This window comes from Labrus bergylta, chromosome 20, assembly GCF_963930695.1.
Source record: "Labrus bergylta chromosome 20, fLabBer1.1, whole genome shotgun sequence".
Lineage (NCBI taxonomy): Eukaryota > Metazoa > Chordata > Actinopteri > Labriformes > Labridae > Labrus > Labrus bergylta.
In genome coordinates this window covers 4,975,031-5,001,088 of record NC_089214.1, presented here as the reverse complement: position 1 = coordinate 5,001,088, position 26,058 = coordinate 4,975,031, and the positions used below count along the sequence as shown (strand labels likewise).

Below are 26,058 nucleotides of genomic sequence, written 5' to 3'. Positions count from 1 at the left end.
CAACTCAACTTCTGCAACATCCACTTGTTTTGAAATGTTTAATGCTTTGTTATTGAAATTATCATTTAAGAAGATTCAATTTCTTCCTAAAATACAAACAAGAAAACTCTGAATCCCTTTGACATTTAAATAATGGCCAATCACGACTGTTTATGCAGCATGTGTGTGGTCTAAAAGGGTTGACTGTAGACCTTTGAGGCTTTATGTCAAAAACCATGACGATGCTGTAAAACAACATTGCACCAGTTTAAACAAACTGGACAACAGTTTACATTAAATACTCTCTGGTTGTTTTACCTTCTAAATCATGTTATACCAAATTAAGAAGAGCCTGTGTGTTCTGTGCTGAACTAGAAGTCATGAATATGGATGTTTGAAGTAGATATCTAGCCAAAGCAGAATTTCAGTACGTCCTGATAGTTCATTTAGGAAGATTTGGATGATTATGAGTCAGCTGGACAACAGCAAATTCACATCATTAAAAAGCTGTTGGTAAGCCAATTCAAATCAAAACCATAAAGATTAATATTTACTTGATTTAAAGGGTAATCATTCCCCATGGCTAGCATTACAATTCCCATGGCTAAGATCAACTACAGCAATTTAAACACTTGCTATGCTTTTATAAAGCTATTAACAGTAATGAAAGCATTCAGGCACTCTAGCTTACAACACCATTAGCTAGAAATAGACACCTTTAAGTATTAATGGATACAAAAGAAAGGCTTAATTTGAGTACAATTTAGTAAAAAAAAAAAAAAAAAGTACCCTATTTCAACTTAATTCTCAATATTTCAACTTTTTTCTGGACATTTCAACTTATTCTCTAAGTGCATAGGCTAATGGGAAAAAAATCTTCCTATCATTATTTATGTCTCATGTCTGACCCTAATCCTCTACTAACTTTTTTAAATCTTTAGAATAGGCAAAATGTATGAAAATGTAAGTCACAAAAGCCACATACCCACTTATATTTGATAAGGGGAATATGATTTCAGGTCAGTCCTGTGTTGATTTTATTAGCCATGTGGTGGACATAACTTGGCTGCAGTTTAAGAGGAGTGGACCAGGCGGACAAACAGATTTATATTTAGACCACCGGAGAGACAAGGATGACATTTCAGGCTGTGAACAGCACGGTCATGATTGTGTCCTGCTGAATCAAACAAACTCCTTGAGAGAAACTTTTCAACCAGAGTGAAGACGAGAGGAAATCAAAAGAGTAGCCTATATTTCATATCTTTTTTTGGATGTCTTTTTGTCGGTCTCAACCCCTCGACATTGACTCCTCTTTCTCCCCGGATCTGGTCGGATCTGGTCTGTGGGTGAAGCGGGCTTCTTGGTGCGAGATAATCGGCAGGTGATGTGAGTTAATGAGGCGGAGATGCGGGGGGACAAACTCAGACGCGCTCCTCTCCGGCGGCAGGTGCGCAACAAGTGAGCGACGGGACACAACAGAAGAAACCCAATAGAGGAAGTACGGGAGCCCAAAGTGGAAATTTACTGGGAAAAGGAAGTAGATAAAATAGAAAGACTTCCCTGAACCTCGCTATGGACACCGGGCAAAGCGCTCAGGTCACCGACATGGGAGGGGAACACTCAGCCGGGGTTTGCCTGGTGGAGAGGGACCGGGAGAGGGGTGAGGTGTCCAGCCCGAGTCCACCCGCCAAGCAGCGCTCTCTGCGGGTAGTTTACGTCCTGAACGACGGGCTGAAGGCGGGGATGGCCAGAGGACCAGAGTCCGGAGCGCTGCAGTGTTTGCAAAGAGCCTGCGACTCAGAAAGCGCCCTGCTGACCACCGTCACCTTCGGACGGCTGGACTTTGGAGAGACATCAGTGCTGGACAGTTTCTACGATGCAGGTGAGTCTGTCATATTACATACCTGTGTAGATTATGAATTTCTATAGTTGTAAGTATGGCCAAAATAATGCATAAATTGAGCATAATAATAATAATAATAATAATAATGATAACTTTATTTATGTAGCACCTTTTAAAAACACAGGTTGACAAAGTGCTTTGACAAACAGCAAGAACAAGAACAAACTAAACCAAACACAGAAGAACATAAACAACAGCAAGAACATAACAAATGCAAAATACTAAAAATAATTAAATACAATTCAACAGAAAAGAACCCAAAGTACACGATGCCCAACAGACATATATAACCAGACCATCACAAGAACCATGATAAGAACCATCATAAGAACCATCATAAGAACCCAGGAAACACAAGAACCATCATAAGAACCATCATAAGAACCATCATAAGAACCCAGGAAACACAAGAACCCAGCAACATGAGCTGAGACCAAGAGGAGCAAAGATTTTAAAATATGTAAGAAACTAAAAGAGCTAAAAGCAAATCAAAAGATAACAGCAACAAGAAGGTAAGAGCAGTAAAAGAAAAAGAAACAAGTGGTTAAAGGATAAAAACATATATAATATTAATAAAAATAAAAAGTAAATAAAGTAAAGTAAAGTAAAAAAAATAAATAGACAAAGTAATTAAGATAAGAAATTACCAAGTTAAAACACGAGGAGTTAAGATCAGAGCATGTCAAAAGTCACACCGCTGCAATACATTTCAGCACTATTCAATAAAAATGGTTTCTGATGAGCTTTGACCCCTCGTGACCTGTGATAGATGTTAAGTCTTAAGTGTTGCATCTTACTGATAATATTTATCAAGACACCTGTTTGAGTTAAACTCTTATTTGCTGATGATGTCATAGTTCCTGGAAATCCTTCCACTTTTAGATAAGATACACTTTGGTAAATGTTTGGTTTATGCCCAGTAGAAGCATGTGATAATGAAGGGAAGAGAAATACATTTGACTTGTCATTGCAGGCAAAAAAAAAGGTTCCCAGTTAGTCAGTTAGGTGCAATGGAGGGCAGGGACTGTTTAACCTGTACTTTTCATGCCCTGACATGACACTCTCAACTGTAGATGTTGTGCTACGCCTCTGTGCGCTGCCTGTCGCTGCCATTATAAATGTTAGCATGTTGATAATTACAGTGACTTAAAAAGCAAATTCAGCATCTTCAGTACACTGAAATAGACGGATCTCAGCTCAACTAGTCATATTCATTTTAAATTTGTTTCAAAAAGTTATTTATGGGCCTTTAATGCCCTCATTGTAGAGATAGGACAGTGGATAGAGTCGGACATTAAGGACATAGAGAGTGGGGAATGACACGTGGGAAGGAGCCACAGGTCGGATTTGAACCCGGGCCGTCTGCTTTGAGGATTTCAGCCTCTGTACACCGGGATAACGCCCTGACGCCCTTTTTCTCGACATCTTTTCTTTATTAACTCTCACATCATTATGTATGTTTGAGTCTTTCTTCCTCATCTTGTTTCTGGTTTTTTTGTTGTTGTTAAAAATATGCAGATAAGAGAAAACTAGAAGGGATAATTACCTTTATCCCTTTTGTTTTTAATCCTCTTACAATGCGCCAAGGGAAATTAAGGACCTCCAAACTACCCGAGTGAACAAAAAACACACAATGAAAGACAACTGGAAGCTCTTTGTCGTTCTTCACGACTTGTCATGCTGATAACGGTTTCTTTATTTCCAAAACGAGAAGAATTCTGCAAATGTCGTATTTGGTTGTCAGTGATAAATGCTGCTCACTTTACATGTGGATTGGTTTGTTTTTATAGTTGAATCTATCACGTGAATGCAGGAAAAGGTGTAAAGCACTTGAGTCCAACAGAGAGTCCCCCATGAAAACAATAAAGTGCATATTACTTTATTGTGTTGTATCATATCTTATGTAGTGTGTGTTGTATTGTGTGGTTTCATATCGTGTTGTGTTGTGTCATATTGTATTATATTGTGCTCTCTGGTCACTTTATTGTTTTAGGGTCACTTCTTCAGACATTGACTCCATTGTCCTTGAAGAATGTGCTCAGAGACATTTTTTTTTCTTTGTGTTTTCTTCTCGCCTCCGTTCTTCCAGACATCGCGGTTGTGGACATGAGCGATGTGTTCCGGCAGCCCTCCTTGTTTTACCATCTGGGCGTGAGGGAGAGCTTCGACATGGCCAACAACGTCATCCTGTACCATGACACAGACCCTGACACTGCCCAGTCACTGAAGGTACACACCTACATGCACACACACTCACACACACACACACACACACACACACACACACACACACAAATACATATTTGAATGCCCTGCTGGTGTATTTAGAGTTCATGCATGCCATTCCTGTGCACCTCTTTAGAACAAAGTGATCCACACAGTTATTTACAGTCTGTATTTGTGTGTGTGTGTGTGTGTGTGTGTGGGTGGGTGTGTGTGTGTGTGTGTGTGTGTGTGTGTGTGTGTGTGTGTGTGTGAGAGTGTTGGTGTGCATGTGGTCAGTGTGTGTGCAGTCCAGTCAGGGCTGCACTGTGTTGCCAGGAGGAAACAGCTGTTTCAAAGTATGAGAAGATACAACTCAAGTGTGCCTCGAGAATACACACTTTGACTTTGACTTCAAGTCTTGAAATCTGATCTCACAGGCTCTTTGTTTTTTATCTCCCTACAGGACATGGTGGCACAGAAGAACACAGTAAGTTTCTCTGTGTGTGTGTGTGTGTGTGTGTGTGTGTGTGTGTGTTTCACAGTGATTTATGCTCACACAGATTGTTCTGCTATTTCTGGAATAATATTTTAGACAAGTACTGGTGGTACTCTCAGGCAATGCATGCAGGAATGCATATCTACATGCTCTCTCTCTCTCTCTCTCTCTTCTGCACAAACCCTTGAACATTTGCTCGGACACTCAATCAAAGCCATGCATGCCAGGGTCCCCAGATAGAAACTTGCGCTTGTATTACCCATTTATCATAGTGACAGATTTTCTATATATCTTTTCTTTCTTTTCGTTTCTATGTGCGTGTGTAGAAGGCCTCTCGTCCCCCAGCTGTAGGTTTTCCCTGGGTTCAGTTGCCTCCAGAGTACAGAGGCTCTGGATTGCGTAATAAAGTAGGTACCATGCTGCACCAAGGCATGATGGGAGATACCTTGAGGAACTAATAATAACAATATTTCAGAATGAAAATGGAGAAGGAGCTAAAACACTGACCTCCCGATGGGATGTGACAGCATGCAACTCACAGAGTAGAAGAAGAATGAAATGACTCACAGACATGGTGGATGTATCAGAGGTGTTAAGTGACCCTAAAAATAGACATAAATAACACAACTTATCTTTGCTGAAGTGGTCATGATGACTAATCTCAGTGGTGTCCTTATGCTCTGTTTACCGATCCCTTCTTCAATCTCTACCTTCTTCATCCATTTCCCTTCCTTGATTCCTTTAACACCTGGCAACAGCATCTTGCTTGTGTATCTCCAGCACTGAAAATCCAGACCTGAGTCCTCCCTTACCTTGACAAAAAACAGTCTTCCTGACGTGAACACCCCCCCTCTTTTCTTCTTCCAGGCATCCAGTGGGAACTACTACTTCATCCCCTACATAGTGACTCCTAACCATGAGTACATGTGCTGCGAGAGCGACGCTCAGCGCAGGGCCAGTGAGTACATGCAGCCCAGCTGGGACAACCTGCTGGGGCCGCTCTGCGTCCCCCTGACCGACCGCTTCACCAGCCTGCTGAAGGACATCCACGTCACATCCTGGTGAGACACATTTAGGCATCATCATCACCAAACAGAAGAAACATTTCATTCACCTGAGACGTGATGGGTATCGCGTCTCGAAGGGCCCAAACTGACAGCTTTGAATTAGAGTGGCTGCGTGTGTCTTAACCTAATGGAGCAGAAGACACATTACAAAGAGAGAACATTGATTTTGCTTTTAGACAAATCAAAAAAGGTTGACTTTGATAGATAGATAGATAGATAGATACTTTATTGATCCCGAGGGAAGTTCAAAGCATCCAGTAGCAGGTTAAAAAGACGTACATGATATGAAACATTTAATACAAATTAAACCACAAAACCGACGCCCCTCCCCCTGCCATACATATATATTAACCTGAAAAAAGATTTAAAGAATACCCCTAGATGAATCAAACTTAAACTGTGCAATTAAAAATAGACTTATACAAGAAATGTACATAACCCGTGCAGGGATACAAATAAAAATATATGTGCAATTTAAACAAGAACCTATAAACAGTTGAGGAAAAAATCTGTAATTAGACCTGAATATAAAAAATAAAAAAGTGTTGACCTTCTGAAGTTGTTTTGTTTATATATGTACAGCAATGTTTAAAAAGCAGATTATCAAAAAACAGACGTTAAATAACAGGCAGTGCAAACATTAAATTAAAGGTGCTATTTAAGTAATTGAGGTGGTCATTAAAGTGTCTGACTAGAGGCTGACTCTTGGGACAGCTGTGCAGATGGGAAATGGAAGAAACAAAAATGTTGATATGTCATTATTGAACAGTTATGTGTAGAAAATGTTTAAAACATGGTCTGTTTTTTCACCTGATTTAAAGATTTTAAAGAAGAGAAGAGGCTTTTGTTATTACGACTACTTCCTGCATGTTATTGTCTTTTTTTTTTACTGTCACTGTCTCTTTGTGTTTTGCAGTGCTTCCTTTAAGGACACCCTCCTAAATGACATCAGGAAGGCCCGAGAGAAGTACCAGGGAGAAGAGCTCGCCAAGGAGCTCTCCCGAATCAAACTACGAATCGACAACACAGAGGTCCTCACCCAGGACATCGTTATGAACCTGCTGTTCTCCTACAGGGACATACAGGTACGTCTGTCTTCATTTGGAGAAACACTATAGGATCAATATAAACACAATTGCATTGCATGTAAGTTTAAAGCCTTATTCCATATCTTACCACCAAGGACTACGATGCCATGGTTAAGCTGGTGGAGACTCTGGAGATGCTGCCGACGTGTGATCTGGCCACCCAGCCCATGATCCAGTTTCACTACGCCTTCGCCCTCAACAGGTACGCTGAGGCTGGATTTTACCACAGCTAGCCTCTAACTAAAGCGTTACCTGATATGTTTTCATCTCTTTTTCCCTAGGCCTAACTTTATAAAACTAACTAAGCTCTTGTTGTGTTTAAAATATAATTTTTTAACTAAATATGGAAGTGGTTACATTTCTTCCAAACTAGAAGAAAACACTAGCTGTGCTTCACTAGCTAACGTTAAAGGCTTTATATGTGATTTTTTTTGATCCAGCAGATGTCGCCCTTGAGCACCAGCATGAAACCAAAACAACTTGCGCTGCATTGTTGTGTTAGCATGCTAATGCTAGCGATCTTTATTATGCTGGTATCTTCACACTGCATGTAAATTTACCTGAAATGAGCGTGATCTAGAAACACAGTTAAGCAGTGAGTACAGTATGTTATTCTTCTTTTCTCTAGTCCCTCAATTAAACAACTTTTATACACGAGGGGAGGAGTCAGCCGGCCGTCCTGGCGATGTAAACAAACTGAAGATAGGACTCTGAAAACTCTGAAAACATCACAGACAGTGGGACTCAGGTGTTACACCCATTGTAGACAGTCATGACTCACAGAGTTATTTTCAGATTATAGACTTGATTTATATTATATTTAAGTGTGAAAAATCACATATAAAGCTTTTAACTGCTAAATTAGCAATCACTGAAATCTTACTCTTTTAACTCCCGTCATAGTTGTGTTATTTGTTGGGGTTATACAATCTTTCAGTCACATATTTGGATACGATATTTATGTTTATCATGCATGTTATTACTTTTATTGAAATAATAAAATCTAGCTTTACATATATTTTTTGTAGCGTTAAATCCTGTCATGATGAAGAGCATCGCTACACAACATTAAACTCCTGCTAATGGAAGCTAGCTAGCAGAATAGTAGCTTCCATCTCAGCTTTTGACTCAATGTTAGTATTATAGTAACGTTTAGTCATCTTAAAACCACCTGTATGTTTACTTTGTGTGTCAAGTTGTGTGGTAAATCACTGATTGAACTTTTAATTTCATTAGCCTGTAAATATGATCAGTAATTACAGTCAAACACAAGAGTTTATTTTTGATCTTTGGACTGAATTAATGAATCTTTCTAAACTTATTTCAGCTAACTTAAGAACCCAGCGCTGTATAACTATTAAAAATATTCCTTGCATTTATTGATAAACTTGTATATGTGCAGGAGAAATAGTCCTGGAGACAGGGAGCAGGCTCTCGAGGTGATGCTGCAGGTGTTGCAGTCGTGTGAACATCCTGCGCCGGACATGTTCTGCCTCTGTGGACGGATATACAAGGACATCTTTCTGGATTCAGACTGCAAAGACACTAAAAACAGGGACAACGCCATACAGTGGTGAGACAGTCTGCACTTTATAGAATATGTTTTGTCTGTTTCTTTAAGTAATTATAGTTTCAATGTGTTTGATTAGCAGCCACACTTAGAGTCAACTTCGTTTAACTCTATTATGAATGTATCTTATCTTTCTGGATTAAAATGCTGAAGATCTGAATCTAATTATTTACTGTACATTTATCACCTGCAGGTATAGAAAGGGTTTTGAGCTGCAGCCCACTCTCTACTCGGGGATCAATCTCGCAGTCCTCCTCATAGTTGCTGGCCAACAGTTTGAGAGCTCCATGGAACTGAGGAAAATAGGTAAGAATATCCTGAACCCGACACCAACTTGACTTTATGAAATCCTTCCACAAACCGGGACGAATCAAGGTTTATTTGTTCAGTTGGAACTTTTGTCATGAGTCAGTTTATTTCCTGTGTACTGTATCTGTGATGCATTAATGGCAGTTTAGTTTCCAACACATGAGGACAATTTTTTGATTTGGCTACAGAAACGTTACTTACTCGTTCAACTTAAGGTTAACAGTTTAATGTAAAAAATGAAATAAAAAAATAAAATGGGTTGAATTTTCCACGATGTTTTCACGTGTGTAATCGGTTGTCTTAGGTGTGCGGTTGAACAGTCTGCTTGGGCGCAAAGGCTCGCTGGAGAAGATGAATAACTACTGGGACATCGGCCAGTTTTTCACTGTTAGCATGCTAGCTAGCGACATCCCTAAAGCTACTCAGGCTGCGGAGAAGCTTTTCAAACTGAAGCCACCTCTCTGGTAAAGTAATTCATATTTATTTTTTCTACGTTTTTCAAATTCATTTACGTAATCATTAAAAGTGCAGTCTTGAACCTTGGTGTTTTAAGGAACTGTATGTTTCTAAAAAATAATGTATTTTAATGCAGCAGCACAACTGAAATGCATCTTATTTTTATAATAAGTATGTTTATCGTCAGGGATGTATTCTACATTTTGAGTTAGCAGGACGTAACAATCAAAATGATAACCATTCATTTCTTGAAATGGAGTGTGATGTAAAAGAAACAGTTACTCTTCATTCTTTTTGTCCTTTATGATGCAGTTCTACTGTATGTGTCCTCGTTTGGTTCCATGGAAATGATCATTTTTGTGTATTTTTTCAGGTATTTAAAGTCTGTGGTTCAGAACCTGCAGCTGATCCAGAGGTTTAAGAAGCAGTCGGTCGAACATTCGCCCCTCAGGGAGAGACTCAACTTCTGGATGGACATCATCGTAGAGGCCACGCAGGGAACGACCAATCGACTGCGGTTTCCAGTACAAACTCTGAAACATAATCCGATGTGCAGATATGCAGATATGTAGATGTGCACACTAACATTCCTGTGAATCTTTCTGCTCTAGGTGCTGATTCTGGAGCCAACTAAAGTTTACCAGCCCTCCTACGTGTCCATCAATAACGAGGCTGAAGAGAAGAACGTGTCGATCTGGCATGTTTCTCCTCCAGAAACTGTGAGAACATCACCACTCAGCCAATACCTTTCAACCACGTATCATTGCATTGTTACACCGACACTTATCGGTCACTTAGGGCTTTAGAAAATTTCTGGTAAAGCAAAAAATAAACCCAGTAGTAATAAGTTATATTCTACACAGTTTTCCCATCTTTGTATTTTACACGGTGTTTTCATCTCATTTTACTAATCTCATCCACTTGGAAAATTTGGAAAATCTTTATACATCAACATCCTGATATTTATAAAAGAGTCTTTGTTGGATTTTGGGGAGAATGAGGTTTACATTTGGGCTTCAGTTGGATGGAAATCTGGCCTCTTTTAAAGAGACAAAACATAACCAATATGAATATATTTAATGGGAGTTCTGGACAAAACTGTCATTACACTGTGACACTTTATATTTAGGTTAATATGTTTCATCTATTTGCACTGTTGTTAATTTACTGCTCTGTGTGCCTTTGAATTGCCCCCCAGGGACAAATAAAGTTTTTTTAATTGAATTGAATTGAATTACAGAAAGGAATCCACGAGTGGAACTTCACCGCGATGTCCATCAAAGGCATAAGGTATGTATTTAAAGATGGAGGTGAACGTGCACGTTTTCTGATTATTTCAAGTGAATCATCTTAAAAAGAAAAAAACTGACATTTTGACCCATTAATTAAGGGTTGAATATCTGACATTTAAAAAAAAAAGAATCTCGGCAGACGGCTGTGTTCCTGAGTTGTGTTTATTCTAAGGTCGTTCACACATAGACAAGTGTGCTGTTTTACCAATTTAGATCAAAGGATTATTCCAAGGGTTTTATGACGTCCTGTCTTCACATTTCAATGCAAAGTTTCAAACAGTTAATCATCGAGTTGTGATTTCTTATCAGCAAACAGGAAAGGTTTTTTTTTTTATCAGCAAACAGGAAAGGGGAGTTTGAGGTTATTCCAGAGCAATGCGTTACACAGAATAGCTAGGGTCATCAGATCATTTCATTGTTTTTTCTTCAGTTGTTTTATGTCTGCCTAAAGTCAGTTTTTATTCATTACTGTATTTCTTCCATATTTTTGCTCGTATGTGTCAGTATTTGTTGTCTGTTCATCGCTGTGTTTGTTTATGTCTTCATGTACAACCTTACAATTTGAGGGATTAATCAAATGGTCGAATTCAATTGAATAAAATAAATGTTCCAATCTGTACAAAGTTTGGAATTATCTTCATTATGAGCACAAAAAAAAAGGAACCAATGACTGAAATCGTGCACATAACAATAAATTCAACTGCAAACGTTATGTACACGATTTGAGCCACTGGTTTTATTTTTTGCGTTTAACAAACTAAGTCCAGTAACATATTCAAAGGATGGTTTAAGAGAACATTTGGATTTGATCCACATTGCTTCAGATCATGTTTTTTTTTTATAAACAAAAGGTAAAGATTCATGTAACTCCACTCCTCTGCTCTCCAGCATCAGTAAGTTCGACGAACGCTGCTGCTTCCTCTACGTCCACGACAACTCGGACGACTTCCAGATCTACTTCTCCACTGAAGAGCAGTGCGGTCGGTGAGGACACACACCTCTAGATGTGTCTGTGTAGGTGTGTGTGCTTGTCTGTGTTAGTGTTTGTACTGTACGTTTGTGCGATTGTCTTGACATGACCACCGACTTGCCGTGGCTTGGGGGAATAACGATGTTATTATGATGTGTGCTGCTGCTTGTGTTGTCGATGTGGACGTCAGGTTCTGCTCCATGGTGAAGGAGATGATAACAGACGGGTCGGGGAACGCTGTGGAGCTGGAGGGCGAAGGAGACGGAGATACACTGGAGGTCAGTTTGGAAAGAAGCTCAATTGATGTATTTAACAGAAAACATCAGATTACTCATTCGAGCATTTCTGTGCTACAGTATGAGTACGACACAGATGAGACAGGAGACAGGGTGGTGCTGGGAAGAGGCACCTATGGAGTGGTGTATGCTGGGAGAGACCTCAGCAACCAGGTCCGAATCGCCATCAAAGAAATCCCTGAGAGAGACAGCAGGTTAATCCTAGTTTTCTTTTTTTTTTTTTAGAAAACTGTATCTTCTATTTTAGTTTGTTTTGTCGCAGAATAAACGATGGATTGACTTTTCTTCCTGTGTGTTTAGATACTCTCAGCCCCTTCATGAAGAGATTGCCCTTCACAAGTACCTGAAGCACAGAAACATTGTCCAGTACTTGGGATCTGTCTCTGAGAACGGATACATCAAGATCTTCATGGAACAAGTACCTGGAGGTGTGTGTTTGTAGGAGATTGTAAAACAGTCTTTTATTAGTGCTTTCTTTAAGAACTCAATTATTCCCTGTAGGTGAGATAGAAATGTATCAAAGAAACACCACATCAAGTCTTTGTTTGCTTTGTACTTTAGATCTAATTTCAGGGCGCGTAGGCAGATAATCTTTAGATCTGATGATGCCTGTTTCAGAGATCGATGCTTGTGACGTCTCAGTTACTGGGCGGTCTCTCTAACTGCCTTGGTCATGTTCCCGTTTCATGATAGGTTTTGGACAATCCTTCTCTCCTTTCTCCAGGAAGCCTGTCTGCGTTGCTGCGGTCTAAATGGGGCCCGCTGAAGGAGGCGACGATAATCTTCTACACGAGACAGATCCTGGAGGGGCTCCGGTACCTGCACGAGAACCAGATCGTCCACCGAGATATAAAGGTACAAAGACGCGCTTTAAAAAAAACAATATCGGGGAATGGAGTTCAAGTGTAGCATCACTGTGGTGTAAGGATTATTTTGATTGTTCAGACTTCACCCCAAAAAAGTTCTGAAAACAAAATAAAAATAGAGGTCAAAAATGATCTTTCATTCATCTCAATTCTCATTTGTTTAAGTTAAAAGGAACATTTTCTCCAGCCAAACCTTGCCAGAAAAAAATGACAAAATTGTGTATTTGTTTTATTCAGTAATGTGTTTTGTTCACACAGTAAAATCTGGAAGCGATGCATGTTCATACAATGTTAGGGAAATAAGCTAAAGTGACACATGTTTACGCTAAGCAATGCAAATCACTGGATGTAAATCCACCTCGTACGTGGATCTAGCACGGTAGTTCCCAAACTTTTCAGCTGGCGAGCATCAAAATAAAGGTGCTAGAAACTGCAGATCACCGCTGTCCCGAGAGATGGTTCAAGCATTTCACTTTTCGCACAGCCGCACACACACTCTGCCAGAACAACCCCCCTCCCCACCGGATTGTTGATGGACGGCTTGCCTCCCCCCACCCCCTTGCTCCCTATCCCTCTTCCTGCATTTTATCCCATCTCTCCACCTATCCCCTTCCAAGCCCGGTGCAGTCTAGGCCTGTGAAGGCTGTTTCATCATGAGCCGGGGATCCAGCCGAAGATTTCTGCCTTTTAATAAGGCAGTTTTTTCTTACCACTGTAACTTTTGCTGCTTTGCTAAAGTGCTCATGATGGATAGGCCGGATCTTTGTAACATAACAATAAGTAAGGTCTTTCACCTGCTGTTTGTAACATAACAATGAGTAAGGTCTTTTACCTGCTTTTTGTAACATAACAATGAGTAAGGTCTTTTACCTGCTCTTTTGTAATGTTAACAGACAAAGAGTAAGGTATTTTACCTGCTTTTTGTAAAGTGTCTCGAGATAAAACTTGTTATGAGTTGACGCTATACAAATAAAAATTGATTGATTGACTCTAATATGTCTATTCACTGGTAACACAACAGCCTCAAAATGATCAAATTGTTAATTTTGTAATTTCCTGTAAGAAAGGCTAGAAACAGAATACAAGTCATTTCCATTCACAGAATTAAGCACTGAGTGAGGGACTCCCCCCTCTGAGAGTTTTGCGACCCCCACTTTTAGAACCACTGATCCATCAGGTCGAATTATGGCTGGTTGTTGTTTTGTTTTGTTTTTTTACCAAAGTATATAATCCGCACACACACACCTTTAGACAAAGACAGACCGGGCCATGAATGGACGTTTGACTGAACTTTACATAAGATAACGTTGACATCTGGCTGTATGTGAGGGCTAAATATTAACTTCATATTTTTTTTATCTGTGCCAACATATCTGTGTAAACAGCTCCTTTGTTTCTGTCTGTTTCTCTAATAGGGGGACAATGTGTTGGTGAATACTTACAGTGGCGTCTTGAAGATCTCAGACTTTGGGACCTCTAAGCGGTTGGCGGGAGTCAACCCCTGTACAGAGACATTCACAGGTAACTTGTTAACTATTGAAAACACAATATAATAGAGATCGTTGTTGTCCTCTCAGTAACTGAAGTATGACTTGTATGTGTAAATGCCAAGTCTCAAAATACTGAAATGATATTTTTTAATAAACCGAAATGGACTTCAAGAAGTCAACATCTCTAACAAATATAAACCAATCTAATCTATCAAAAAAGGAGACACTCAACTATTAAAAGAACTCTTTACTAAACAACCTGACTCACACAGAACGAGGAAACCGCACCAGAAATGGATTTATTGCAATAGACGCTGCCACATCACAAGCCCGTGGTTTAGTCTTCCCTGCATTAATGGAGTCATCGAGATGCTGCGGAGTATGAGTGTAAATATCAAATGACCCTCAAAATGTCAAGAGCTGCTATCAGCCTCTATGGAAACACTCAGACACACACCAGCGTGTCCCGATGTGTGTGTGCACGCGTACAAACATGCACATTCATTGACCATCTGGCCTTCTCCAGCAGCCACTGAGATGTGTAATTAGATTATCTAATCAAGCAGAGGCAGAAGGGTGTTTACCTTTCATTAGCAGGTGTGTGCGAGTGTGTGTGTTAGTGTGTGTGTGTGTGTGTGTGTGTGTGTGTGTGTCCTTCTCCTCTGCTGCTTCCCTCTCTGTCCTCTGACTCAGTCTTTTAATAGCGCTCACCATCTCTCACTGTTTTTATCATCACTTAGAGAGAACTACATATTCTAAGTCTCTGCATTGCCGACTGTGGATCAATACTAAGAGACAAAAATACTAAATGTTAAGGTCATCGTTGGGACTTTAAATGTCATGTGCGCCGTCTTTTTCAGAGTGAAATGAACTTCAATCATGTGGAATTTGTTCATCTTCTACTGAAATGTGCATTCAGTGTACAGCTTTGAAAGCGTGTATTCCCAATAACACATCTGATGTTGTGGCAGTCAAAAATCTGTGTTTGTGCTAAAACTCCAGTTTCTGTCACCTGTCCACACACATTCTTATCAAAATCTCAGTTTCACTTTATTAGTCAGACAAAGATTTGCTCATTCTCAGTGTCTTTATTGCGTCTCCTTATCTGGTTTGAGACGGTTTGTTTGTGGTTACTATCGGCTCTTTGCCTACAGGGACTCTTCAGTACATGGCTCCAGAAATCATTGATAAAGGCCCTCGAGGATACGGCGCCCCGGCTGACATCTGGTCTTTGGGGTGCACCATTATAGAAATGGCCACTGGGAAACCTCCCTTTCATGAGCTGGGAGAACCACAGGCGGCCATGTTTAAGGTTGGTGTGGAGTACATGTGTTTCTTCCTCATAAAGGGATTGTTGTTGTGTGGTAATCCTTTGGTGTTACTGTGTTTATCGTACAGGTGGGCATGTTTAAGATCCACCCAGAGATCCCCGAGTCCTTGTCACTGGAGGCCAAGTCATTCATCCTGCGCTGCTTTGAGCCGGACCCCAACAAGAGAGCCATCGCCTCAGACCTCCTCAAAGACACTTTTGTCAGACAAACCACGAAGGGAAAGAAGAGCAAGATCGCCTTCAAACCGTCAGGTTGCATCAATAAGCAAAATCAACTGTTGATATTAGCCTTCAAGACATTGGTTCTCTTAGACGGGCCTCCCTTAGTGGGGTGCCCTGAGGATCTCAGGGGGGGGTGCAGGGCTTTGTCTGCTCTGAAGTTGTCAAGATCCGATTTGCACACATTAAAGGAGTAATATTTAACTCTGACACCTAGCGTTTAAAATGGGAACTGCAGTCCAAATTCAAACATTGAAGAGATTACATTAAAGTTTTCCAAATAAGAAATAGAAATAGATTCCTTATAAGTTGACATATTAAACTAACTTCTCAGACTCACACATGTCTTCTTCTTGTTTTGGATGATTTTGCAGACTACATCCACAACGTTTCTCTGCCCGTTCAGCTGCAGTGCGAGGCCGCCGGGAGCAGCAGCAGTGAGCATGGCTCCGTGAGCCCCGACTGCGACTCCAAACACGACGTCTTCTTCCAGAAAAAGAAAAACTCCGGCTCCGAGAATCTACTCAAACCCCCCAACTCCAACTACCTGAGGTTCGTATAGAGTTGATCCAGATGAACTGAGTCTAAACATTTTACAGGGTGCTCATTTTTAGTGGTGAGGCTCAGACTTCTTTAATATTTTGGATATTCTTTGATTCAGATGCTGCTGCTTTACAGAAAGTTCAAAAATATATTCCTGCCTGCAGCACTGATGTTAACCTGTCAGACTCAATTTGAATGCAAAATATACACGTATACTACCTTAACTATGGTTAAGCGCATGAAAAATCCAGCGGGCGAAGTACAGAATGTGTGAAATGATGTGAATGTGCGTGAGTGTGCGTTAAAGTGTGTGTATTTCTGTGACAGGTGGTCTTATCGTGCTCACAGTGCGCTCCGTTGCCTTTAACAACTCGGATGTACTGTAATGAGCTCTGATCATTTTATGAGCTTTGGCTTGCCACTGAGCATACACGCACAGGCACACACACACAAACACATACACACACCTGCGTGTGCACAGACAAGTGTGTGTGTGTATATGTGTGCACTTGCTGACTCATGCTGTCTCTGCACTCTCCTGTGCACACAGAGTAGCCAGGAGAGGCTTGTATCTGTAAATAAACTGGACACGGCGTCACACAGCTGTAAATCAGTTCTGTGCTAGATGTCTTATATTATATTGCAGTCGGATCACACTGTGCCTGTCTGGGTGTGTGTGTGTGTGTGTGTGTGTGTGTGTGTGTGTTGCAGTGTTCCAGATGAAGGTTCGGTGTCAGAGGACCGCAGTGCACCCGCCTCCCCCGAGGACAGGGACGGCGGTCTGTTCCTGCTCAAGAAGGACAGCGAGAGACGGGCCATCCTGTACAAAGTCCTCAATGAAGACCAGGCAAAGGTCATCTCCAACCTGAAGGAGAACCACATCCAGGTGTTGTTTCAGCCTCTTCATTAACCTTTATTTAAGCTGCCAAAGTCATCGAGGACTTCTCATTTACGAAGAAGTACGGATACAAAAAAAAGAAAAAGGCACAATCAAATCAAACCAAGCAAACCACAGAGAACAATACCCAGTGAAAACCTTTGCACAGAGATACTTGACTTGATTTGTCCAATAGAAATCAGGGAGTCAGTCTTAAGAGTGTGGTGTAAATGATTCCACGTTTGAGGAACAAGAGCTGAAGGCTAATTTTGAAAGTTCAGCGTAAATCCTCTGGACGTGAAGCAATAGAAAACAATGTGACTACTCCTATCTACACTATGAGCCATGTGCACAATGTGTATGATTGGACAACTAAATGAATCCCCTTTCTTAACATAGAATAAAAAAAATTATAACTTTAGCTCCCAACAACAAAATCCACTCGATGCTATGCATTGTGCATAATATGTGCTTTTGTGCAAATTTTCTATTTCTGCATAATAATAAAACAGTTGGATGGAAATGCTTACCTAAAATAAAACCTCATTATAGTAACAAAAAGATTGTAGCTTGCATTAGGTGATTATATAACAACAGAGTGTAACAAAACCCTTTGGAGGTTTTTTACGGGCACGCCCCACTGTGAGGAGACCCCGGGGTAGACCCCGAAGGTGCTGGAGGGATTATATGTCCCGTCTGGCCTGGGAACGCCTCGGAATCCCCCAGGGGGAAATGGAAAATGTTGCTGTGGAGAGGGAAGTCTGGGTCGACTTACTGCACTTGCTGCGAGCGCTACCCGACCTCAGATAAGCAGAATTAAATGGACAGAGAGTGATGAAGTGAATCATTATCCAGTAGAATATATCATGATGTCCATATGTGACTTACAAGTTCACTGAAGAAGAGACAAAAATGTCAACTTGAGTCACATTTATAACAGTTATGATTCTTATGAACGGTGTAAAAATTCACTTTTTGCATTTCTCCATTAAGCTCCATATTAAAAATGTTTAGATGGGCAACATAGAGTTAAAGTTTAGAATCCCAAATAGAGAGCGACCATGTTATAGGTAGACAAACAAACACAAAATATAGATAACAATTAAAGGAACTGCTTGAAGCTCTCGTTTCTGGAGGTTGTGGTTATGTGTTGGTCTTTAAGACCACATTAATAATGGAAAAGCTTCAGATGCTTTTATCCCACCTGTTAGAACAAGTCAATTTGACCAGAAGTGTCAACTTTATTATGTGTATTATAAAGTTTTAATATCATTTAAACTCATAACACAAGACAAGAAGCCTGTATTCGTTTTCGGCCACGGTGTCTTTTTGGGTACAACCACCAGGGGGCACAAGAGACGGTTGCTTTACTGACCTGCCCTGGCAGACTTTGATGGTACATGTTATTAAAACCTTTGAATGGTGTTAGTTGAAGCAAATGTTTGAAAAGAATATCTTCAAATGTCTCTCTTAAAAGGTCTAAAAACCTTCATTTATATCAATCTGGCATTCATTGTCTACCAACTATCAGACTTTTATGCTTTCCATTGGCACATTGATACCCCGGTGCTCAGTCAGCGTCCACATCTATGAATGTCTGTCTAAATATGTACATGTATGTGTTTGTACAGGGCATTGAGGAGCTCCAGCTGTCTGTCGACCACATCAAGCAGATCATCTGCATCCTCCGAGACTTCATCCATTCCCCCGAGAGGCGTGTCATGGCCGCCACCATCTCCAAGCTCAAGCTGGACCTGGACTTCGATTCCACCTCCATCAACCAGATTCAGCTGGTCCTCTTTGGCTTTCAGGACTCGGTAAGCTCCGCACACAGCCTAAATCCCTACAGAACCTCATACAGTACATCTGAGTCAGTCCATAGCCGCAATGGTACACTAAAAACAGATTCTAATAAGCCTTATAAAAATATATTTTTCTTTTTAACAAGCTTGTATTCAGGGTTACAGGGGATGAAAACAAGTAAAAGAACATTTAAGACTCAAATTATTGTTGTTTTAAAAATGATATATGTAGCTAACATCAGTTCTTTTTATTCAGATTTAGTTCAACATCTTCCTATGTACTCTAGAAAGAAATGATTTAAGTAATTTTTTTGAAAAAATGGGACTCTTGTTTTCATTTTATTTCTAAACATTCATATACAGGACTACAATATGTGTTGTTGTATGATGGTGCAGTGATTAGAGGTGTTGCCTCAAAGCGAGGAGGTTCCTGGTTTGAAGCCCCCCCTCTCTGTGTGGAATTTGCATGTTCGTTTGTGGTTGGCTAATGGCTAGATAAAGGATGGTTAGAAGACTATTATATTATAATTATTGTAGAGTGTAGAGAGGCAGTGCCTTAAAAAAGTGCAAGCAAATTGGAAGACAAATGTCCTGCATGTTGACTTTTTCAGATACAACTGTAATAATGCTGCGCAAACATGTCCCATATTACATGTATACAGTTCATTTAACTTTCGAGCTGCATGTGATTAATCTGACTTGTCAGTACAGAGATGTAGAATTAAATGCAACTAGTGTGTGATTTCAGTGTGTGAGGGCGTTATCTTAACTTTAAATATATATACTTGTTTCTTAATGTGTGACGTCCTCAGGTAAACAAAGTCCTGAGAAACCATCACATTAAACCTCACTGGATGTTTGCCATGGACAACATCATCCGCCGAGCTGTGCAGGCTGCCATCACCATCCTGATACCAGGTGGGTGCATCAGATGGCTGCAGTCTAAACTGAGTGTTCACCTCCATCTAATGGACACACGCAGAAGCGATCTGCCATGTGTCTGCATGTTTATACATAAATATCAGGGTAAATATTCATGAGATGTCATGTGGACTCAAAACATAAGGTCCTGTGTGAAGAGCCCTGCGGTTGAAAAATACAGTAAAATGTGGGGACCTTGAAATTGACCTTCAAGCATTAAACCCTCAGAGCTGCAGACCCACTTTGGCCCGGCGTCAGAGTGCGAGGGAGCAGAGAAGGAAGACGAAGTGGATGAAGAAGAAGCCGAGTTTGGTCCTGTTGTAGCTCCTCATGCTGACGACTCCGGGACCGGGACCGCTGACCCCATCCAATCCGTGACCAGTACGCTAAACTCTGCCCACTCCCAGGAGCACCAGCGCCCGTATCATCAACTTGCCGCTCAACTGGGGAGGCTCAAACAGGAGACCAATAGGTAAGATTTTTTTCTTTGTCTGACTCGGTGTTGACACATAAACAAATTAACAATAAATTAACCCTAACCCTAAGACCAGTTTACTAAAACTGAAAATCCAAATCGATTGTCTCAAATGTGTTTAAATGAATGAATTTAAAGGCTTACATTATGTTATTTATTTTCTTAGGAAAAAATGTATGAAGAAAGTTGAAAAAAAAAGCACTTTTTTCGTGAAAATATCTAATCTTCTTAACTTTTGTCTTAAGTTAAAAAGAAATCAGCACTTAAGACATTTTTTTTTTAAAGAAGGTTTTGTGAATCCGGCCCCAGATTGCCGTTTATTTCCCAACAAGCAACAACAGCATCTTCAGTTTTATTGAAATAAAACATTCACAGGGATTTGAACCCATGCATGCTCCTAGAGTCTTTATTATATGAGTAAAGTTACGAAATGCAACATACTAGCACAAAGTCACACCTCTGCAGATCACTGATGCACAAATAGAAAACAATAGGTATCTCTTGAAATAGAACAGCCAAAGTTTTCTTTTGTTGTTGGAAACTTCAGTTGAGGAAATGCTTTTGAATAATACTACTGTACTTCCTGCACACACACAAAAATTGCCTGAAGGCACGCTTGCTTTGTGTGAAATCAAGTCATGAATAAGAGAGGTCATGAGACAAAGAGACTGTGCACCTGCACAGACACGAAATGCCCACACACACACACACACACACACACACACACACACACACACACACACACACACACACACACACACACACACACACACACACACACACACACACACACACACACACACACACACACACACACACACACACACACACACACACACACACACACACACACACACACACACACACACACACACACACACACACACACACACACACACACACACACAAATAGAAAACATTAGAAAGCAAACCTCTAAGGTTGCCTGTGACACATGTTGAATACCACAGAGTGATGACATACGCTGAGGTTACATAAATAGATGATGTTAAAGTCAAAATAAAAAGCTCCACCACAAAATCTCCACTTAACTAAATCTTAACCTTCTACCATTTTTAACCACTCCAACAATTTTTAAATGACACCAGTTAGAATGAAAAACCAAATAATCGATGGTAGTTTGCACAATAACACCGGGCAAAGGTTTCATGAAAGTCATATTGAGAGGTAAAGTCCTCGTGAATTTGTTGATCCCTTGGCTTTTTCTTCTGTGGCATCATCAGGTTGACACTTTTGTGTTTGCCTTAGAAATATTCACCAAAGTTAAATTGATTTCCATGAAATTTGACGCAAAGGTATGGAGTTAGATCAGTCTTAATATTCACAAATGCACACAGAAGGATTCACAAATGTATTTCAATGCACACACAAATATATTTCATTCTATATAAATGTAAAACAAATCCACAAATATTTGGATATATTTAATATATTAAATATTTTGCAAAGAAGATGCACCTAAGAGACTTACCTCAGAAATTAAATCATGTATGTTTGTAGTGAAACTTCATGACATCAACAATACAGGATGTCATGAAATTCACAACAAACCTTATTTTTTCTATATCATATAAATTTAAAGGGCTAAGTACAGTCCAAGCTGGTAGCATGGATGTAGACTGAAAGTTCAAAATGAGTTTCATTTTCTTGACTTCATGTTTTCTTGCCACGTAAACACAAAAAAAAGAGAAAAGGTGGGGGAGGCAGCTTTTGCTGAAATAGCAAACATACCGAACGCCTTTCTCCTGGAATGCTCCTCCAGTTTGTGTGATGGCGGAACCAAATGAAATGATGATAAGAGCTGGCAATGATTGAGGAATACTTTCACAACCACACATTATAAAAGTGAACATCCAAAGCATTAAAGAGACCTTTTAACTAACTAGAGAGGGAGACAGATGTAGACCTTTGCAGATCTCACATTTTAAAGTGTCCACTTTCCAAAACACTTGAATACATGGACGTTACTATTCAGTGAATGACGAGTCTCTTATCAGTTCTGTCCATTTTTTATTTTAAGTATTCAAGTTAAGTGGCCTTCCTCTTGGCTGAGGTCCACACGTCTGTCGCTGTAGCATTTTGTCACAGCCTTTGTGGTGTCTTTGTGGTTTTCATCCACCCCTCTTTGGTGTTATTAAACCTCCTTTGAAACTTTGCGATATGGTGGAAAGTTTTTGAAGCTGTTTAGTTCAGACATTATAAAAATGTTTGAAAAGATGTGTTTATTTGTATTTTTGGATTACACCACGATAATATTTATTTTACTTCAAAATGAAAAGACAGAGGGGGGCGCGGGTAACCTCGTGGTTAGTGCTCGCGCCCCATGTACGGAGGCCTGTGGCTCCTTTACCTGAGCCGCTCCACACTCTGTCTCTCCCTGATTTCTGTCTCTATCTTCTGTCCTCTCTCAAATAAAGGCATCAAAAAAGTCCCCCCAAAAAACCTTGGAAAATATAAAGGACGGATGTGCTTGTATTTCTTGTTCTTGGTATCACTTCCACCTGGGTGTAGGCAGTGAGACTATATAAACAACCATGAGTGGTTTGCTTGCTCTGTTCTTGCGAAATACGCTCCACGTTAATCGCGTTCAACCTGTCAGGAGCTGTTGTGCGTCATGACTTTAGGACATATTTCATCACTCACACTGCATGATCAGATAATGACTTTTTTTTTCTTCTGATTTACACTCTGATATTGAGAGGCATGCCTCTGCCGCCCCCGTATAAACACAAGGAAATGTTGTCCTCTCAATCATTTTGAAGAGAGTTTCACCCTCTTTTCACTGATTTAACAAACATTTGAACAAATTGAGCAGATTAGAAGTTTATGTCTGTGACTGAAAATACATCTATCTCCTCCAGACGGATGTTAGGATATATTGTGCTTATTAGACCAGTAGTAAGGAAACTTGTTCCATTACATGATAACTGTGTTGGACTGATTCATTACAAAGTATAATAAGAAAAAATGTGCATTATTTTACATGCGCATACAGAAAGTTTTGTATGTAGATTTTGGCAGGTGGATATTTTTATAAATCATACTTCTGTATAACATAGTAGATATCAAACTACAGCCATTAGCATGTATCATTTATCTTAAACCTTTACAATTTGAATAATTATATTAATTATTTATTTACGAGTTTTTTAAATAAACATCGCACAAAAAGTAAGGACATTTGTGTTTGGTAGATTATTTATTTGTTGTAACAATGCAAATCTTATACTGTTGGAACGCCTGTATTTCCCTTTTAAATGGGGCCACATTTGTAAGGAACATGCAGTTGTGGGATGAGCAGCAGAGCTGAGCATGTGGGTTGTGCCCAAAAGAAATTGCCAAATCTTCTCTGCCAATGCCAAACAGCTTATTCTGGGTTATTCAGAAGTGTTGTTACCACAAAGAAATAATCAACCAAACACAAATTTCCTTACTTTCTGTGCGATGTTTATTATGTATCTTTATAGTTTAGGCTTTTTTAAAAAATTGTAATCCCAGGTTAATTTTTGATGACCAGGATGATCAGAATTCACTTTTTAATTTGAAAGGTATTTTGTTTGTATTTTTGTAGGTTTTTTAAATTTTGCTCAAGAGGACAGAGTGGAGGAGAAAGGAGCAGTTTTTTTTAGCTTTATGATCACTTTCTATTTCCCTGACCTCCTTACTGAACGCCTGTATAATAAAGATGTCACAGTTTTCTATGGTGCCCCCTGCAGGCTGCTGGAGGAGCTGCTGCAAAAGGAGAAGGAGTACCAGCACGTCCTGAAGTCCACCCTGCAGCAGAGAACACATGACCTGGAGCTGGTCAGAGTCAGACACAAACCACCGGGTAAACAAACTGACCGAACGTGTGTGTGCGTGTGCGTGTGCGTGTGCGTGTGCGTGTGCGTCTCTTCCTTTTCAAACCCTCCATTTGTCTTACAGACATCTCCCCTCCATCCATCTTCCACATCCCAGCGGACCACGAGCCAGATAAGCAGCTCACCGATTGGCTGAAAGAGCAGGGAGCAGAAGCTGACACAATAGATAAGGTAGAGTACCAATTAGCCTTTGAACTTCAGTTTATTACCTAAGCACATTATTTTACGCATTAACCTGATGGCTGAGTGTGCTTCTATTGCAGTTCGTACTGGAGGAATACACACTGACTGACGTTCTAAATGAAGTTTCCAGAGATGACCTCCGCTGTCTTCATCTCAGGTATCAACAAACGTGTTTTTTTGGTCTTAATAAGTCTTTAAAAACGATGTGTTGACAGTTCTGAAAGTGTAGAACGATGAAGCACAAATAAAAACGGTACCTTCAAGGCCCACACCCTGGTCTGCAGGTTCTAAGAAACAACAGGGTTTCATTTACATTTAGATACCAAGGTTATTTAGTAAACTTAGTGTTCGTAAAGCTTCAGGCTATCTTGACATTAAGTTTGCCGGGTTCTAAAGAAATGTCCAGCGTTCACATCATCAAGAGAAGAAAACCTTAAAACGTGAACTCAGCAGGCGTGGTGGGCTCATCTTTGAAAGCTTTGACACATCAGTGTGTCATTAACAAATAGTTGTAGAAAAGTTTTCCATGTATTCTAAGCCTGCTGATCATAATTACTGTTAAACTGTGAGACTTTTTTAATCAGCTCTCTTTTTAAACGGTCTACATAATGTCTTATACTACCTTAGATTTAGATTTAAAAATAAACAGATGATAAGTATTTCCATCCAAAAGAAGCAAAAGAGCCTTTGACATCCTCATACAGAATACGTTATGCATACATCTATCATATTTCACATTTCTTTCCTGGTAGGGGTGGCGTCCTCTGCCGCATCTGGCGGGCCATCCAGCGGCACAGAGAGCGAGAGAGGCTGAGGGTTGATGACCAATCAGAAGATGATGCATGATGGGATACAGGGACTACAACTCTGGAGGACTCTTGATTTGCAGAAACACATCTGCTCACCGTCAGCCCTTCACTGCTGCCTCTACTCTCTTCCTCTCTCCTCAGTGCCTTTTCATGTTTATGTCTCTCTTTTCACACATGCAGGACTGACTGAATCTGTGTTTCGACTGCTCGGCTTCACACACTGTCACACTTGACCAAAGCGCTTAAGTGCAGGCACAACTGTATGTATTTGTGAGTGCATTTAAATGTCTACGTATGGCAGCGTCTGTAATGACAAATTATCGGTAATATCAATTTACATACATTCTACTCAGATAAAACATGCTAAATCACTTGGAAGATTTCCATGACTTTTAGACTGATCTATCAACGTCTTTCCAAGTGTGTCCCCTTTTTTGGGGGCTTTTTGCCTTAATTTGATAGGACAGTGGAAAGGCCGGAATCTATGGAGAGAGAGTGGGGAATAAAATGCGGGAAAGGAGCCAAAGGTCGGACATGAATCCGGGCTGCGCGCTTGGAGGACTATAGCCTCTGTACATGGGGCGCGACCTAACCGCTAGGCCATCTACGCCCTCGTTTTTCTGCCAAATTTTAAGATAAAGTCTTTGTTTTATGTGGAATACTTTCAATATTTAATATATCCTTAGTCCAAAACTGTGCAGTGATGATCCTCCACATATCACCGGGAATCCCTATCGATGACAGAATACTAATGCCAAACGGAAATCTCAAGGCCTTAAGTTTTGTAAAATAATGTGGCAACATTGATGATTTATTGAAGCATGCACATACATCTTGAACGGTCTGCATCATCGCCTTTACATTTCTACGCATGTTATTTATTGTGCATTGTGTTTTCAATGAAATTACTTCAGTTTCTTCTTTGTGTGTACCTGTATCTATGTTTTTTTTATTCCAACTGTTTTATGTGCTTGTCAGTTTCATGATGGCTTTACAACTGCAATAAATCAGGAAGTTATAAAAATTGTTTTCA

At 40.1% G+C, this 26,058-nt stretch overlaps 1 protein-coding gene across 2 annotated transcripts; it reads left to right on the top strand.

Annotated features, from left to right (window-relative positions):
- The first annotated feature begins 1,099 nt into the window (after window positions 1-1,099).
- map3k15 (mitogen-activated protein kinase kinase kinase 15) lies at window positions 1,100-26,058 on the top strand. 2 transcript variants are annotated; one of them, XM_065948797.1, is made up of 30 exons: window positions 1,100-1,861; window positions 3,972-4,111; window positions 4,551-4,574; window positions 4,910-4,990; window positions 5,451-5,644; window positions 6,567-6,735; window positions 6,834-6,940; window positions 8,141-8,311; window positions 8,502-8,614; window positions 8,922-9,081; window positions 9,447-9,597; window positions 9,685-9,792; window positions 10,314-10,363; window positions 11,254-11,349; window positions 11,526-11,613; window positions 11,692-11,825; window positions 11,932-12,059; window positions 12,356-12,486; window positions 13,913-14,018; window positions 15,142-15,299; window positions 15,386-15,569; window positions 15,911-16,088; window positions 16,791-16,965; window positions 18,588-18,773; window positions 19,571-19,676; window positions 19,908-20,151; window positions 23,890-24,002; window positions 24,098-24,204; window positions 24,297-24,373; window positions 24,969-26,058. In XM_065948797.1, exons 1-30 carry the CDS (start codon window positions 1,552-1,554, stop codon window positions 25,060-25,062), a joined length of 4,083 nt encoding a protein of 1,360 aa, XP_065804869.1. In that variant the 5' UTR covers window positions 1,100-1,551; the 3' UTR covers window positions 25,063-26,058. The 2 variants fall into 2 exon arrangements, with proteins under 2 accessions (XP_065804869.1, XP_020513073.2); XM_020657417.2 differs by lacking the exon at window positions 4,910-4,990 and having other exon boundaries at window positions 1,101-1,861.

Excerpts from the sequence above, each read along its gene's own strand:
- map3k15 (XM_065948797.1), top strand. The coding sequence starts at position 1,552 with ATGGACACCGGGCAAAGCGCTCAGGTCACCGACATGGGAGGGGAACAC. Across the intron at positions 8,312-8,501 it reads AGGGACAACGCCATACAGTG|GTATAGAAAGGGTTTTGAGC; the intron begins GTGAGACAGTCT and ends TATCACCTGCAG. Across the intron at positions 20,152-23,889 it reads CTCAAACAGGAGACCAATAG|GCTGCTGGAGGAGCTGCTGC; the intron begins GTAAGATTTTTT and ends TGCCCCCTGCAG.